The sequence below is a fragment of the Lissotriton vulgaris genome, unplaced genomic scaffold (genome assembly GCF_964263255.1).
Source record: "Lissotriton vulgaris unplaced genomic scaffold, aLisVul1.2 SCAFFOLD_1323, whole genome shotgun sequence".
Classification (NCBI taxonomy): domain Eukaryota; kingdom Metazoa; phylum Chordata; class Amphibia; order Caudata; family Salamandridae; genus Lissotriton; species Lissotriton vulgaris.
This window is the reverse complement of record NW_028253179.1, coordinates 249,175-266,158: the sequence shown is the minus strand read 5'-3', so window position 1 is coordinate 266,158 and position 16,984 is coordinate 249,175. Positions and strand designations below refer to the sequence as shown.

The following is a 16,984-nucleotide window of genomic DNA, read 5'->3' as shown; positions in this document are numbered from 1 at the left end:
TTTTTGTTTCAATTTATATAAAAAATATGTAATGTAATTTAAAAAATAAAATATCAAAAAATAAATACCTTAAAACAATGTAGTAAATCAGTATAAAAAAATATAACAATACATTTAAAAATTATCATTTACAAAACCTTAGAAATTCACTGATAAATCCATAGGTTTCAGCCACATTATAGTTAGGAATTAGCATTTAAAAAACCTTATAAATTCACTGAAAAAAACATAGGTTTCACACATGTTATAGTTAGCTGGACATTTTACTCATACAAAACCATTGAAATTCCCTCGTTATAGTTCGTTCAGCTAACTATAACTCGCGCACCCGCAATGCACTGCTGATGATATCACATATTACATCACTCATGACATGGTCAGTGACATCACTCATGACATCACTGATGACATCATCCTTGTGAAAGAGTAGCAGACCTCCTCTCACCCTAGTATAACCTTTGATACACACATTCAAAAATAGAAACTAAAATTTTCAAAACAAATGAGATACCAATACCAGTTACAACAACCTATTCAGTAATTCGAATATCTATATACACATCCACTCGTTCAACAACAGTTCTATAAAGTCGCTCATACATGTACTCACTCATTATATGTACTATACATCCTGTTACACACTGATACTCTCCATAGAGTTACTCACACACATACTCACACATGCAAATACACTACCAAACATCTATTTACTTGCATATACATCTATACACACACCACTACTCTTACTTCTACAAAGCGTACACATACTTACTCTCTTAAATAATCACTTCTAGAAACACATACTTATTTATAAAAGAACTCTTCCAAACTCTCACTCTCACATATACTCACTTATACACTTATATGCATCAATACTCACATATACTTGTTTAAAACATATGTAGTTACTCATAAAGACACTATTGAGACAGTCATTCACTCACTAACACACCCATACACACACTCATCCACCCATACAGTCCTGCACACATGCGGTCTTCAAAACCCATACAAACAGTGAGTCCTCATTTATGCATCTATACTCTAAGTAAAATCCCCCACCAAACTATACAGACACTCTTACTGATACTCAAAAAACAAACTAATATCCCATATACACACTCATGTAGCTACTCACCAACCCATGCAGCCACTTATACACAAAGTGAAACACTGATACAATTTAAATATTTAAACATTACTCGTTAATACATGTATTCACTAGGATACACTTAATAAGTCAGTTATACAATCAATTTTACAAAAAACCTCCATTTAGACACTTATTTACCCATTTATTCTTCTATCGACCTTTAGATATACATATACAAAAAATATTTATTTTTCAGAGACACACATTCACTGGATGATGTCATCAGTGATGTTATCAGTGATGTCATTTGAGATGTCATCAGTGATGTCATGAGTGATGTAATATGTGACGTCATCAGCAGTGCATTGCGGGCGCGCGAGTTATAGAATTTCAATGGTTTTGTATGAGTGAAATGTCCAGCTAACTATAACATTTGAGAAACCTATGGTTTTTTCAGTGAATATATGTATATATAAAGAGAGAGAAATATATACATATATGTATGTGTATATATATATATTCACTGAAAAAACCATAGGTTATAGACCATATATAGTTAGGAATTCGCATTTACAAAACCTTATTTTACTCACACAAAACCATTGAAATTCCATATATAGTTAGTTGCACTAACTATATATCGCGCACCCGCAATCCACTGCTGATGATGTCACATATTACATCATTCATGACATGGTCAGTGACATCACTGATGACATCACTGATGATATCTCAAATGACATCACTGATGACAACATCCAGTGACTGTATGTTTCTGTAAAGTTAAAATATGTCTTACATATTGAAGAATGAGTGGATGTATAAGTGTCTGGATGAAGGATTTAGTAGGTGCATGACTGACTGTATGAGTGAGTGATTAAATGTGTCTCACTGAGTGCATGGGTTAGTGACTAAACTGTCTTAATTCGTGCATCATTATGTCTGTTGTTCTGTAAACTGTTGCATGTGTTGATAAGTAGCTATATGAGTAACTATATGGGTTATTGATTGGTTGCCCAAGTATTTGTATGGGAGACTGAGTGTGTGTGTGGGTGGCTGGGAGGTGTATGACTCTGTGCATAGATGTGTGAGCAGTTGATTCACTAGATGTATGGTTTCAAAAGTGCATGTGGAAACAGCTGTATGGGCGGTTGACTGTGTGCATGAGTGTATTGGTGAGTGAATGAATATCTCAGTGCTACATGTCAAAGTAAGTACATATGTAAAACACAGTACATGTGAGAGTTGACATATATAAATAACTGTGCATAAGAGCCAGTGAATGTGTGAGTGGTTGTATGGATCATTGTGAACTTGTATCAGGGATTGTATAAGAGAGTAAATATGTGTTAGTATATGTTTGAATAAGTAAAGTTTGTATAACTGTATAGTTGAGGAAATGGAGGTGTGATTGATTCTTTGCATGACTGACTAGGTGTGTGAGTAACTCCATGGATGAGTGACAGTCTGTGAGTGTCTGTTTACACTGATTGTATCTAAGGTTATATTAGAGTCTGAAGAGGTTCATCGTATTATCACATGAATTATATCATCAGTGATGTGATCAGTAATGTCAAATGAGATGTTATCAGTGATGTCATCAGTGATGTCATTTGAGATGTCATCAGTGATGCCATTTGAGATGTCATCAGTGATGTCATCAGTGATGTCACTGACCATGTCATGAATGATGTAATATGTGACATCATCAGCAGTGGATTGCGGGTGCGCGATATATAGTTAGTGCAACTAACTATATATGGAATTTCAATGGTTTTGTGTGAGTAAAATAATGTTTTGTAAATGCGAATTCCTAACTATATATGGTCTATAACCTATGGTTTTTTCAGTGAATTTTCAAGGTTTTGTAAATGCTAATTCCTAACTATATATGGTCTATAACCTATGGTTTTTTCAGTGAATTTTCAAGGTTTTGTAAATGCTAATTCCAAACTATATATGGTCTATAGCCTATGGTTTTTTCAGTGAATATATATATATACATACATATATAAACATATATCATCTGTATATCTATATAAATACAAACATAAATGCATGCATACATATACTTATATGCATACAGATGCATGGTATTTACATGAAAGTTGAAAAAACACTAATAAAAGCAGAGCTAAAAAGCCACCTCATTACAAACCGAATGGCTTTAACTTAAACAAGGGCGAGATCTATTGCATTTTCAATGCTTGTTTACTTTGGTTCCATCAAGAAGGCATTCAGATGTGTCACACATTTGCCATAAATTCTGAATGTTAGCACTCTAGTTGCACATTAGATCACTGTAGTAAAGCTACTGCTCACCAGGGACGTCTGCTGCTGGTATTCAAAGTGCATGTTTAAGTCTGCATGTCAGAATTTTTTTAATGAAATAGAAGAGGATTTGAGAAGTCACTCAAAATGATCCCTAATTTTTCTTTCTGGAGCACTAATCATACTTTCTATGGCAAAATTAACCCCCTCATGTTGTTCCTTTTTAAATTGAGTGTTTTCAGACTTACCACTTCATTCCAATCAAGATGGCTTCTGGTGTGCCATACTTTTGTCATAAGTAAGACTGTTAGCGCTCTAGTTGTTCTTTAGAACACTCTGGGACATTCTGTCATTGGGCTATACTTGGGGTACATCTGGGTGATATTTGGGCTACATTTAGGCTCTTTTGTCTCTGGTGGCCATCTTGGGAGACTGTATGTCAGAATTTTTTAATGAAATTGAAGAGGGTTTGAGAAGTCACTCAAAATGTGCCCTAATTTTTCTTTCTGCAGCACTAATCATAATTCATATGGCAAAATATACCCCCTCATTTTGTTCCTTTTTAAATTAAATGTTTTAAGAGTTACCACTTTATTCCAATCAAGATGGCTTCAGGTGTGCCATACCTTTGTAATAAGTAGGACTGTTAGCGCTCTAGTTGTTCTTTAGAACACACTGGGACATTCTGTCATTGGGCTATACTTGGGCTACATCTGGGTGATATTTGGGCTACATTTGGGCTCTTTTGTCTCTGGTGGCCATTTTGGGAGACTGCATGTCAGAATTTTTTAATGAAATAGAAGAGGATTTGAAAAGTCACTCAAAATGTGCCCTAATTTTTCTTTCTGCAGCACTAATAATACCTTCTATTGCATAATATACCCCCTCATTTTGTTCCTTTTTAAATTAAATGTTTTAAGAGTTACCACTTTATTCCCATCACGATGGCTCCAGGTGTGCTATACCTTTGTAATAAGTAGGACTGTTAGCGCTCTAGTTGTTCTTTAGAACACTCTGGGACATTCTGTCATTGGGCTATACTTGGGCTACATCTGGGTGATATTTGGGCTACATTTGGGCTCTTTTGTCTCTGGTGGCCATTTTGGGAGACTGCATGTCAGAATGTTTTAATGAAATAGAAAAGGATTTGAGAAGTCACTCAAAATGTGCCCTAATTTTTCATTCTGCAGCACTAATCATACTTTCTATGGCAAAATATACCCCCTCATGTTGTTTCTTTTTAAATTAAATGTTTTAAGAGTTACCACTTTATTCCAATCAAGATGGCTTCAGGTGTGCCATACCTTTGTAATAAGTAGGACTGTTAACGCTCTAGTTGTTCTTTAGAACACTCTGGGACATTCTGTCATTGGGCTATACTTGGGCTATATCTGGTTGATATTTGGGCTACATTTGGGCTCTTTTGTCTCTGGTGGCCATTTTGGGAGACTGCATGTCAGAATGTTTTAATGAAATAGAAAAGGATTTGAGAAGTCACTCAAAATGTGCCCTAATTTTTCATTCTGCAGCACTAATCATACTTTCTATGGCAAAATATACCCCCTCATGTTGTTTCTTTTTAAATTAAATGTTTTAAGAGTTACCACTTTATTCCAATCAAGATGGCTTCAGGTGTGCCATACTTTTGTAATAAGTAGGACTGTTAGCGCTCTAGTTGTTCTTTAGAACACTCTAGGAGGCTGCAGTAGAACACAAAGGAATCAACTGACAGTCTCTGTCCTTGTTGGATGTGCATGTTTTACTGAGAATGTCAGACTTCATTTTCACATGACTGAGAAAGATAATGTGAATTTACAGAAAATATGCTTTCAGTTTAGCTTATAGATCCCCTTCCAAACCACTGTGGGAAAATCATGAGATATTAGTTTTCTTTCAAACAATATTCATGATATCACAGCAGAAGGTTTTTTCACATGGTAAAATCACCTTAGAACCCACCACAATTCCTAAAACGAGTATGGTACCATCAACAAATGATTTATAATGTAACTAAAGTCCTAAAACCCTCTATTAACTACAATGCTTTTTAATGAGGTGCTATCATGTATATTGGTCCCAAGATGGCTGCCAACACTTCTTGGATGAAGTGCTGACAGCCAATCAGATCAGATGTGTGGTTAGGCTCCGCCCAGATATATATCTTTTTTTGAACCTAAATTACTCAAAATCCACTGGAGCACATATATTGAGACCTAGCAAAGGCACATCGGGCTAACAGTCCCTACAATTTTGCCAAGTTTCGTGCAAATCCATTCAGCCGTTCGAGCTGAAAGTGAGGCCAACTGCCCTATGGAAATTAACATGGGAAAAACGCGTTTTGGGACCCCCCTTTTTTCTCGGCCCCCCCTTGATGAAACCCCCCCAAATTGTCAGGGGCTGCTCAGAAACAAAATGTTCCATTTTCCTGAAAATTTCAGCCAATTCCGTCCACAAACGCCAAAGTTATTAGACATAGAATTTTCAAAAAACCCATAGAGAAAAAATCCTAACTATATATACCTACTGGCGACTGCCAGTAGGTAACATATATATATATATATATATATTATACATTCACTGAAACAAACAAAGATTACAGGGCTGTTATAGTTAGGAAATAGGATTAAAAAAGCCTTAGATATTCACAAAAAAAACAAAGGTTACAGGGACGTTATAGTTAGGCTGACATTTCACTCGTACAAAACCGGAGAACTACAGCAGTTATAATTAACTGAGATAACTATATCTCGCCCCCACGCAGTGCACTGCTTATGACCTCACATATTACATCACTCATGACATGGTTAGTGATATCACTGATGACATCACTCATGACATCATCAATAGAATTCCTGACAAACCCACTCAAACCCCATGTAATTAGTCATACACCCACTGCAACTTCCACACTAAAATTCCCAAAACCATTGACACATCCATACCAGTACTTACATACCCACTTAATGATTAATAGGTCAGTGATTGGATGAAACTAAGTACACTGCTGGGATGAATGTATTTGTGCAAGACTATTGGCTTAGTAATTAAATAGGTACTGGATGGGTGATAGGCTTACTACAATGATACTTTCTACGTAATTACACAAGTGCATGTTAGAGCCTGAGTATTTCATCATTGCAAGCATTTGTCTCAGTATTTCAATGACTGCATGGGTTGTAAGTGGGTGTTTAGATGGCTGTGTAGGTTCTGCATAAATGTTGTAATGATTGCATAGTTACAGCCTTGTTAATGCATACATAAATAGTTAGTACCTAGGTGATTAGATTAATGTATTGGTAGTGCCTGCATAGTTCAATGACTACATAGTTTCTGCATGCCTGATTGCAAGAGTACATGTGTAGTGTCTGGGTAATTGAATAACTCCGTGGATAGTAAATAACTAATTTTATGACTGCCAGAGTAGTGGCTGTGTGATTGCATGAGTGCCTGAATACTGCCTGTCTGACTGTGAAAGTACCTTCATTGCCGTTATATACATAACAGTTGTCACTATATCTCTGACTCATTGGTTATCTTCTTCTGTCAGTATTAAACTACCTGTTTTACTGTATGTATGATTTTCTTCTGAGCTATGTGTGAGTGAAATCTAGATATCTCACTTGATATATAATTGCATACATGGCTCTCTAGAAACCTAGATTGCTTTGTTATTGAGCGTGCACATGCATCAGTATGTTTCTAAAATGAGAAACAACATTTTGAAATATTTCAAAGCACAAAACCTTGTGCGGATGGCAAACCTACATAATTTCTCAAATACTTCTTCTGCTCCTAAAATATTCAGCATATCTCAAACAAGTTACACTCGAAATGAAGCTAGCACAAGAACTCTCGAGGCATTCTGCACTATTAATCCTTCTCAATTGTAAGCAAACCATGTTTAAAGAAGAACACTACCCTCACCATATACATGACATTTTCATCAGCCTTACTGAACATAGATCACCATGTAAACATATATGTGATTTCTTAGTAGATATACACCTTCAAGCCATCTTTCCCAAAATATATACCTCTCTGCATTTTTAAGCAAACTCACAAGTCCCCCTGTATATATAGTTATGTGCAAGCACAAAAACTATATCTCACCATCTAACCATAAGCAAAGTGGTCATATAAGTTAAAAAACACATTTTCAAACACTTCCAATATATACCTAACACGTATTTCTTCTTTCTAACTCATAAATCATTTTGCTCTCATTCTCCCCTGAGGCGGAAAGCCTAGCGCCTTGCTTTACTCTTTGCACTGCCTACACGCGCTATTGAATATTATTAGCGCTTTTACCAAATTGTAGATATTTTCACCAGTCCGTTTTTACTTGTCCAGCCCTCACCTCGGTGCGAGATCAGCGTCGCCCCGAGGCTGCAGACAGGCTTCACAGCGCTTGCTCCCACGCGCTGACACATCACCCCACCCACCTCAGCAGACATCTTGAGTGAGGGAAGGGTGGCGGTGCAGTAATTCGAAACCTCCCGCCCTCCCAGATTACTTAAGGGCCAGGAGATCTCCCTCGCAGGTAAATAATTTTGCTCTCATTCTCCCCTGAGGCGGAAAGCCGGGGGCGCCTTGCTTTACTCTTTGCACTGCCTACACGCGCTATTGAATATTATTAGCGCTTTTACCAAATTTTAGATATTTTAACCAGTCCGTTTTTACTTGTCCAGCCCTGACCTCGGTGCGAGATCAGCGTCGCCCCGAGGCTGCAGACAGGCTTCACAGCGCTTGCTCCCACGCGCTGACACATCACCCCACCCACCTCAGCAGACATCTTGAGTGAGGGAAGGGTGGCGGTGCAGTGATTCGAAACCTCACGCCCTCCCTCTTCCCCCATGCATAAAGGCAGCACACCTTCCCGTCCGCGCAGCGGGCGCGCCGGAGGCGCGCCAGAGGCAAGCCCGTCTGCGCCCGTCCGCGCCGGGACCGGGCCAAGGGCCACAACCCCTGCCCAAAATCCGTCTGGAGCCATCAAGAAGTACTCCTGCCAAAGCCTGCTCGCGCTTCGGCCATCTAGCATGTCCAATTGCTTAAACATCAATCCCTCGGAGATCCACAAGGATTCCGCCACCTCCTGTCCCCACTGTTATGTTACCATTCCACTCATATCTTCTAACAGTAAAGGCACTGCAACAACACAGGAGGTGGGAGCTATAATCTCCATAGCCCTCATAAATGCGCGCTCACTCGGTAAGCATAGGCAGGAAATCTACGACCTTATAACTGATTTTAAATTAGATGTACTGTTTATTACCGAAACTTGGACTGATGACACCTCACAGCCAGACTTAGTCATAGCAGTCCTAGAGGGATATAAAGCTTACTGTCAGGATAGGCCCAAACAAAGAGGGGGGCCATAATTGCCAGAGATCTGTATCCCGTCAGAACAACTTCCATTCCATCAACCTCCTGAAAGGCTATGCAATTTGCCATCAACAATTCCCCTTTGTTTAATTTTAAGGGAATACTAATATACCGCCCTCCAGGATCCAAGACTGCCTTTCTATCCAGCATTAACACCATGATGGAATCCGTAGCCACGGAAAGCACCTTTACGGTCCTAGGCGACCTAAACTTTCACTTAGATCAAGGTCACCTCACTGATTCCGCTGCCCTTATCTCTGATTTAGAAACCTTAGGGCTAAGACAATTTGTTACGTCCTCCACACATCAAGCGGGCCACATCTTGGACCCCATCTTTTCCAACATAGAAGGCCTGCAAATTACCAACATCCTGCCTATGCCGTGGACCGACCATTCTGCAGTTTTTGCAAACATACCCATTAATAATCAGTGCAGCACCAACCCACGTCCCATGCCCAAACATTCTTTCAAAGACTGGAAAAATATAAACCATGATGAGCTGCAACTCATTCTGGAACAAACCCGTCCCACGTTTGCCTCAGGCCCCAACTTAGCCCTCCAGCAATTCTACGACTGGCTGGGCCAGGCTACTAATCAATCAGCCCCCTCCAAAGAACACTCCAAAAATAGATCCAAGCCGACTGCCCCCTGGTACAATGAACAACTAAGGGCACAAAAACAGATTAATCGTAGCAAGGAAAGAATCTGGAGAAAAGACTATGACACGGCCAGTAAACTAGTCTACAAGGAAGCCCTAGCTCTCTACAAAACCATGATAGCGAAAGCAAAAAAAGAATACTATAGTGATCAAATTGAGAAAGCTAAGAATTCCAGCAAACAACTTTTCCAAATCACTAAAGTACTATCAGGGAATTCCCCCGACCTTACCCCCCCTCCGTCACAACTTATGTGTGACTCTCTTGCCTCCTTTTTTTTCACTAAAGTAGATGACATCTACCAGGCTTTTTCCACCAAAGCACACCATACTGCAACTTCATCTACTACCCTTTCCTCGGCTAACACGTTCCTCAGCTTTCAACCAGTCACCCCTGACCAAATCAAAAATACACTATCCACTATTAAATCAGGATCACCTTTGGACCCCTGCCCTCTTTCCGTACTCCGACCGGTTATGGATTCTATCATTCCGGCACTCACGCAGGTCTGCAATTTCATTCTCCTGTCAGGCAACTACCCGGACCCCCTCAAAAACACCTTACTAAAACCCTTATTAAAAAAACCCTCCCTTGACAAAAGTGAGCTTAAAAACTATCGCCCTATCGCTAGCCTCCCTTTCATGGCGAAGGTTATAGAAAAAATCATGAACATCCAGATTTCCGAAATTATAGAAAAACACCAGCTCCTTGACAGTACGCAATTTGGGTTCAGGAAACACCACGACACAGAAACAGCCCTGATCAAAGCCGCCGATGATAACAGGGTAATCAGGGACCAGGGTGGCACTGCCATACTGGTTCTGCTAGATTTATCGGCAGCCTTCGACACGGTCGACCACAACACCTTGGTCGACCGTGTCCAGGGATGTGGCATCGGCCACACTGCCAAAGACCTAATTGCATCCTTCCTTGCCAAAAGAACGCAGGCTGTCATTCTAGGTCCCTTTCAATCGGCCCAACTCTCTGCTCCCTGTGGAGCTCCCCAAGGCTCATCCCTGAGTCCGACACTTTTTAACATTTACGTGTCGGACCTTGCTAAGACCATCAAGGCACATGGGATGAGCCTAACCTCCTACGCCGACGACACCCAGCTAGTGTTGGCAATCAAAGGGAATGGAGAGCAAGTTTCCGAAAAATTTAAGAAAGGACTCCTGGATATAGGAGAATGGATGGCTACCAACTGCCTAAAGCTAAATTCGGAAAAAACCGAGGTACTCATTTTTGGAACCCTATCACCAGCCTGGCCAACTAGTTGGTGGCCAGAAACCTTCGGTACCCCTCCCACACCCACCACCAAGGTCAGGAACCTCGGAGTCATCTTCGACGACGGTCTTATTTTCCTGGACCATGCCAATAAAACAGTATCTACGGCACACCTAAAATTAAAAATGATCAGGAAAATACGTCCTTTTCTCCCTGACCCTGCCATTAAGACATTAGTCACTGCCCTTGTCCTCTCATCCTTGGACTATTGCAATGGGCTATTTCTTAATGCTCAGGTTAGAGTAATCACAAAACTCCAAACAATACAAAACGCAGAGGCACGTCTGCCCTCTGGCAAAACAAAGTTTGAACCCATCTCAGGAAACATTAAGGACTTTCATTGGCTCACTGTACAAAAAAGAATTCACTTTAAATCCCTCTGTATTGTTTTCAAAGCAGTCAATAATCAAGGACCACACTTCCTCAAAGATCAACTACAATATTACAAACCCACCAGAGCTTTACGATCAGCCACTCTCTATCAACTGGCTGTTCCCCGCACCAAAACTGTCACCTGGGGAGACCGTCGGTTTCTGGTGGCGGCCCCCAGACTCTGGAACACCTTGCCTCTCAATATCAGGCAAAGCACCACCCTCCTTCAGTTCCGTAAACTCTTGAAAACCTGGCTCTTCACTCAATAATTATATCACCTTTTCAGTCTGTCTTAGCTCACTGGTCTACAACCTCATATTTCTTATGTAAACAAATGATTTATCAGCGCCAAGACGCCCAAGGGTATATGCTGCGCTTTACAAATATTAAAAATAAATAAATAAATAAATAAATATACACGCAAAGACCATGTTCTCATCTTTTATTTCTCACTACACTATTCCTGTTTAATAATGTTACTAAAAGAACTACAACTCCCAGAATGCAAATTACAGATGTACCTATTTTGCACATGATGTTTAGACATTTAAAACATTCTTAGTTCCTCATTGCAACTTTACTCAAAACTATATTGTTATTTTTCAATAAAATACACAATGTAAACAACAGGCAATAATGTATTTTTCTCTTGCATCCCAAAACATTCACCACTAGCCTCATAAGCACATACCCTCTCTTAGATACAGTTCATCATCCTATATCTTCTTTCTCATCAATGATATTAATTGTAATCAAATTCCCATATACAACTTCATTTCTAATGTACATTTTTTAAATAATTGCAAAGTTATATACATACCACTGAATTCAGTTTGTAGATTATATTGTTGTTTTAGCTCTTTCTGCATAGTTTGGATACTGTTAAGATTTGTAAAAACTAAGCACAAGAATGGTACACTACTCTCATACAAAGCAAGTCTAAAATAGCAACCTCTTCAACTCTCCACTTGTGAATGGTTAGCATCTGTTAACCCTTTCCCTCTCTTTCGACACGAGGTTCTTGTTGCTGCGTTTTAACAATTTTTTCGTGATCATCGCTGAATATTCATCAAAAGAAACGGGAGTTCAAGCTGATATCTAGCTTAATTTTTCTGACATGTAAATACTAAACAACAGTTTATTACATAGTCCTGAGTTGGACATTTTAAACTTGCCATTACTTCCATTGTGTCATCACTCTTAAACTCTTCAAAAAAATGTTCAGCCTCTTTAACACCTTCCCCAATACAGTCTTAGCTCAGTGTAGCTAGCAACCCAGTGAAACCAATAGGTCAAACGTTCATAGCACATTCTAGAAGGAACATTCTGCTTTCAAATAAGATACAGCAGGTGTGGTTTACTCCAAAGATTCAAAAGCATTTCCATGTCTGTATTACATTTATTTTTTTAAACAATAGCCAATAATAAGACTTCTTTCTGAGCCATCCAACACACTACCTAACTTTATTCACATTCATGATGACAGCCTCCAGTGAAAAAAATAACTGCAGATTAGACTTTAGTTTGGCCAGAAAGGGTTAAAATGTCATCAGTTGCTGGCTTTGGTTAAATCAATTGTGGATTCCCAAGCGCCTCACCTCATGATTGTGTACTCTGGTGGCAATTTACTAGGCACAATGACTGGGGTAGGGCTGGAAATACTAATGAAAGAAACCTTTGCAGAACTGATGTGTCTTTTCCCTCAAACTGTCATGGTGCACTCTAATATATGCCAAAGACAGAAATGGAAGTGGTCAAATCAATTCTGTCCTCAGATTGACAAAGCCAGGAAACATGTTAATAAAACTGTTTCTGTATTCCTCAGAGACCATTGTATGGGCTGTATCTTTAATAACATCTTGCGTTTTGACATGCATGGAATTTATAGAGATGATGGAGGTAACTTTACAGATAAATGCAACAGGGTGTTTCTAAGTAACCTGAAACTCTGTACCCAGTCTTATGTGTAGCAGCCATATACATACAACCAACACAACAGCTTTTGTCAGAGCCACCCTAGCACCCAACATATTGTGAAGTATTTTTCTAAAGGATTTTTTTCTGTTTACTTTTTGGGGAACTTCGCAACGACATTGCAATCCTCGTGGACACGAAAATAGAAAACAAAAGCAGACGTTCAATGGCCACCAAAACATCCAAAAATAATTTCTAGAAAAATCCATTCTGAACATTGCCCTGAACATTGCCCTGCACACATTACTCTATACAAACTTCTTTCAAAGCATGTTTAAACTCATATTTTTGTACTAAGTTTCTTTAAAAACCATCTTTCAGACCTACTTTCCATTTTCGCAGTTATTCTGGATGTCGGGATAACGCTGTTAACAGCGACACTCGCGCCTTTCCCATATATGCACACACATTAGAGTACTCTACACACTAGAGGTTTATTACCGTACACTTCAAACTCATAATTTTCTAGTGTATTTCTAGAACAACCATCTCTAAAACCTAGTTTCCATTTTTGCAGTGAAGCCGGAGATCGCGATGACGTCACTCTTCACTATCCTCCCAGTTATGTCGCGAAAGCGGAAAGCAAAAGCAGGAATTCAGTAGCCACCACTACATTAAAAAATTATAACTATATAATTCATTTTGACCATCCCAGTAGATATCTCACTATATAAATAACTTTATAAAACATTCATCATAATCTCAATATAATACAATGTGTATTAACCCCTTCCATGCTGATGACGAACCCCAGCCGTCATGCACTACGGTGCTCGTGTGCTGATGACGGCTGGGGTTCGTCACGGCCTGCCCCTGTTCGTGCTGTTTACAGCACACCAGGGGAATGGCGGCCGCATGGAAAGGGTTAATGATTCACTAATATTGTTTTTAATATTTTCACCAATATTCGCGATGGGGTTGATAGTTGTGCTGTCCCTGTGATGGTACATGGGGTGGCCGCTGGCAGGTGCGACAAATTTGCAAATATCACCTGCAATTAAAAAAACTAATTTTGGACACATAACTTGTGTCACAACACCTCCATTTCTTATCCATGGGGTCAGAGTATCTCCACTCTGACCCCTTATTTGGGCTTTCACATAGATTTTCAGCCCCGGGAACCATTCCAGAAAGATAAAATGTTGGCCACAATTTTCGATTCAGGTTGCATCCAGCCAATCGAAGCATTCCCATTGGCGCGTGCAGTCGTGATTCATCACGAAACCTTTGTGAAATATCGGTGGCCAGAGATATCACTATAATTTTAAACTAACATTTCTTAAAGACTACCGAACTCATTTACACCAAATAAGCAAAAGGCACTTCCTTGAACCGAAATCTACCTGCTTGGCAAATTTGGTATAAGTCCGTTCAGTGGCTCAGGCTGTAGAGGTGGCTAAATGTTCCTATGGAAATTAACATTACAAACGCAACCTTATTTCATGCCCCAAATTCTCGGTCCCCACTGCACGGATCACCCGCAAACTTTTCCAGTCAATAGTATCCCCTGTGACACTTTTTTGGCAAAATTTAATGCAGATTGGTCAAACAACACCAAAGTTATAGTCAAGTCAAAAATTGCTTTTCCTATGGAAACTAGGTCAGTAGTGTGTGTGTATGTGTGTGTGTGCATATATATATATATATATATATATATATATATATATATATATATATATATATATATATATATATCATTTGAAAAATAATCATAAAGATGTGAATAGGAAGATGAGCCTAAAAAACGGTCTTGCAATAGGCAGGGGCACTAGATATTTAATATGTTTTTATAAATCGCGTCGCTCTGATTTTAGCAGGCAACAATGTTCCAAGCTAGAAAAAGGAGGTTCTGGAACTATTGTCCAAGACGGGAGAGGGAAACCTGTTTAGAAACGTGGTTTTGTGAGAAATGCTGCTTGTGTTGGTACATATGCTCTTGCTTGCATTATGAACACTTTACTAATGTTTTCTCCCAGATGGAATCATTCTGGAAACAGCTGGAGAAAGTACATCAGTTTCTATTGGAGGATTCAAAGTGCACGAGCGAAGAAGCTAGAAAGATAATGATTGGTGTCACTGAAAACATGATTGCTGCTGAACTTCTGTTGACTGAATCCCAGGAACTACAATCAATGGTAGGCATGACCAGCAAAAAATAACATTGCCTACCTTATGGCTGTTTAAAGATATGCTATGGTATAAGAGCTTTATCATATCCAGTTACCAAACGGAAATAACATGTAAGTACCACTTCCCGTCCGTGTTCTCCTGGTGATCGTAAGTGACTTACTGCACTCCCTTCGTCGTCCCAACAGCAACTGAACCTATTGTGTGCACTATGACTGGGACTCTTGGTGTCTATGAACACCATAGCTTTTCAGTGCACTTCTAGAGTTCACCTTCAATTGCAGTGGTTCCCCGCATATATACCTCAGTGTTATTGTGCCCTATATCTCAATATTTTACTTTTGCTTCTATATTTGTTACTGAACCCTGCATGGCCTTTTGCAAATATAAGAAGTAGGTCATCCCCTTATAGACTTTCCTTGTAGGTGTCAACTACACTAGGGTTTAAAAGAATCTGCATGCAGATTATTCAACATTATCATAGCTGTTACAGTCAACCTATGATAAGCAAATTACAAGTTTCATAGTTTTTTTCTTCAATAGGAGGAATCACTAAGAAAGAAACACTTCTAAGGCACTCTGTACTTGTTAGATTGTCTGTTGTATAATGCAACCCATCCACTCTTTTGCCAGAGTATAGTCTGAATCAATGTTTTAAACAGAATGTACTAATGTGAGCATTTTAGCCTTCTGCAAGGACTGCTTTTTCGAGCACTTTTGGTAAAGCACTAGACCAAGAGAAAATTAATGCAGTCAAACATTAAACTAGAATTATGAGAAGCTGTACAAAGAAATGAACCAATCCTTTTACTTGCTACATAAACTGTATGGAACAGTAATGTAGCAAATAGATGGAGGATACTCCTGTGTTGGAGAGCATGATAGAAGAATAAGGAGAATTGATCTTGAGTAAAGAAGCGAAAGGTTTGACAATATCTACATTAGAGGCACAAAATAAAAGTGACGTTGGGTTGAAGAGAGAAAGAAGAATGCAAAATAAGGTAAGTCATGAATCTATGTAAAGATATTTAAGAGAAAGCAAAAAACAATGCTGGTGTGGAAGAATTGTTTAAAAAGCAAGCAGAAAAAACACATATAGGCTGATTAAATAGAGAGAGAGTAAAAGGGAAGATGAGAAAATAAGAGACTTAGCATCAATATTTTGGTTGCATGATTGCATCAGCAAGATTTTAAGACATGAGCAGTCACTACCAAATAAAATAAACATGCATGTTCACTAATTATTTCTTCTCTACTCAAAAATATGTCATGTTAATGCCTTTCCTATGTACCACATTTAAAGTTAGAATTAAGTAGGCTTTTGACTGCACAGACATTTAAAGTATTCTGTGTCACTTGCAACAAAGCACTTTGCCTGTTTACTCTTTTAACATAAATGCAGGTGTGTACAGCTAGCATATTTAAATGTATGCACTATAGAGCAGGAATTAACTTTTACAAAACACAGTGATAGCTGACTTACCTAGTGCTAACGTTAACATTCCAAACAAGCATTCGTAAGGACAACAAGTCTCACTATTTTACGAATGCCTATAGTATGAAAACAGTTATCAACATTGTTAGTCGACTAACCCAACCCCCACTCATTGTATGTAATTAACAAAGTCTCAAGCTAATCCTTGAAGAGGTTTCACCATTGCAAGCCACCACTTTGAACAGGGCTTATCCAAAGCATACTATTTGTTTATTAAACTAATATGCTGGCTTTGACAGACCAAAGATGCAGACACCCACACTCTCACAATCCCTATGAGAATTAATCTTGAACCATAGACTGTAATACCAAATATGGCAGCTCCATCTA

General features: G+C 38.9%; 1 protein-coding gene across 1 annotated transcript in view; it reads left to right on the top strand.

The window, feature by feature from the left end:
- LOC147661127 (evC complex member EVC-like) overlaps positions 1–16,984 on the top strand; it is a 354,890-nt gene that overhangs the window by 171,001 nt on the left and 166,905 nt on the right. The window contains exon 8 of the mRNA XM_086951302.1: positions 15,009–15,167. Within this exon, the coding sequence (XP_086807428.1) occupies positions 15,009–15,167 (159 nt within the window). The remainder of the gene's footprint in view (positions 1–15,008; positions 15,168–16,984) is intronic.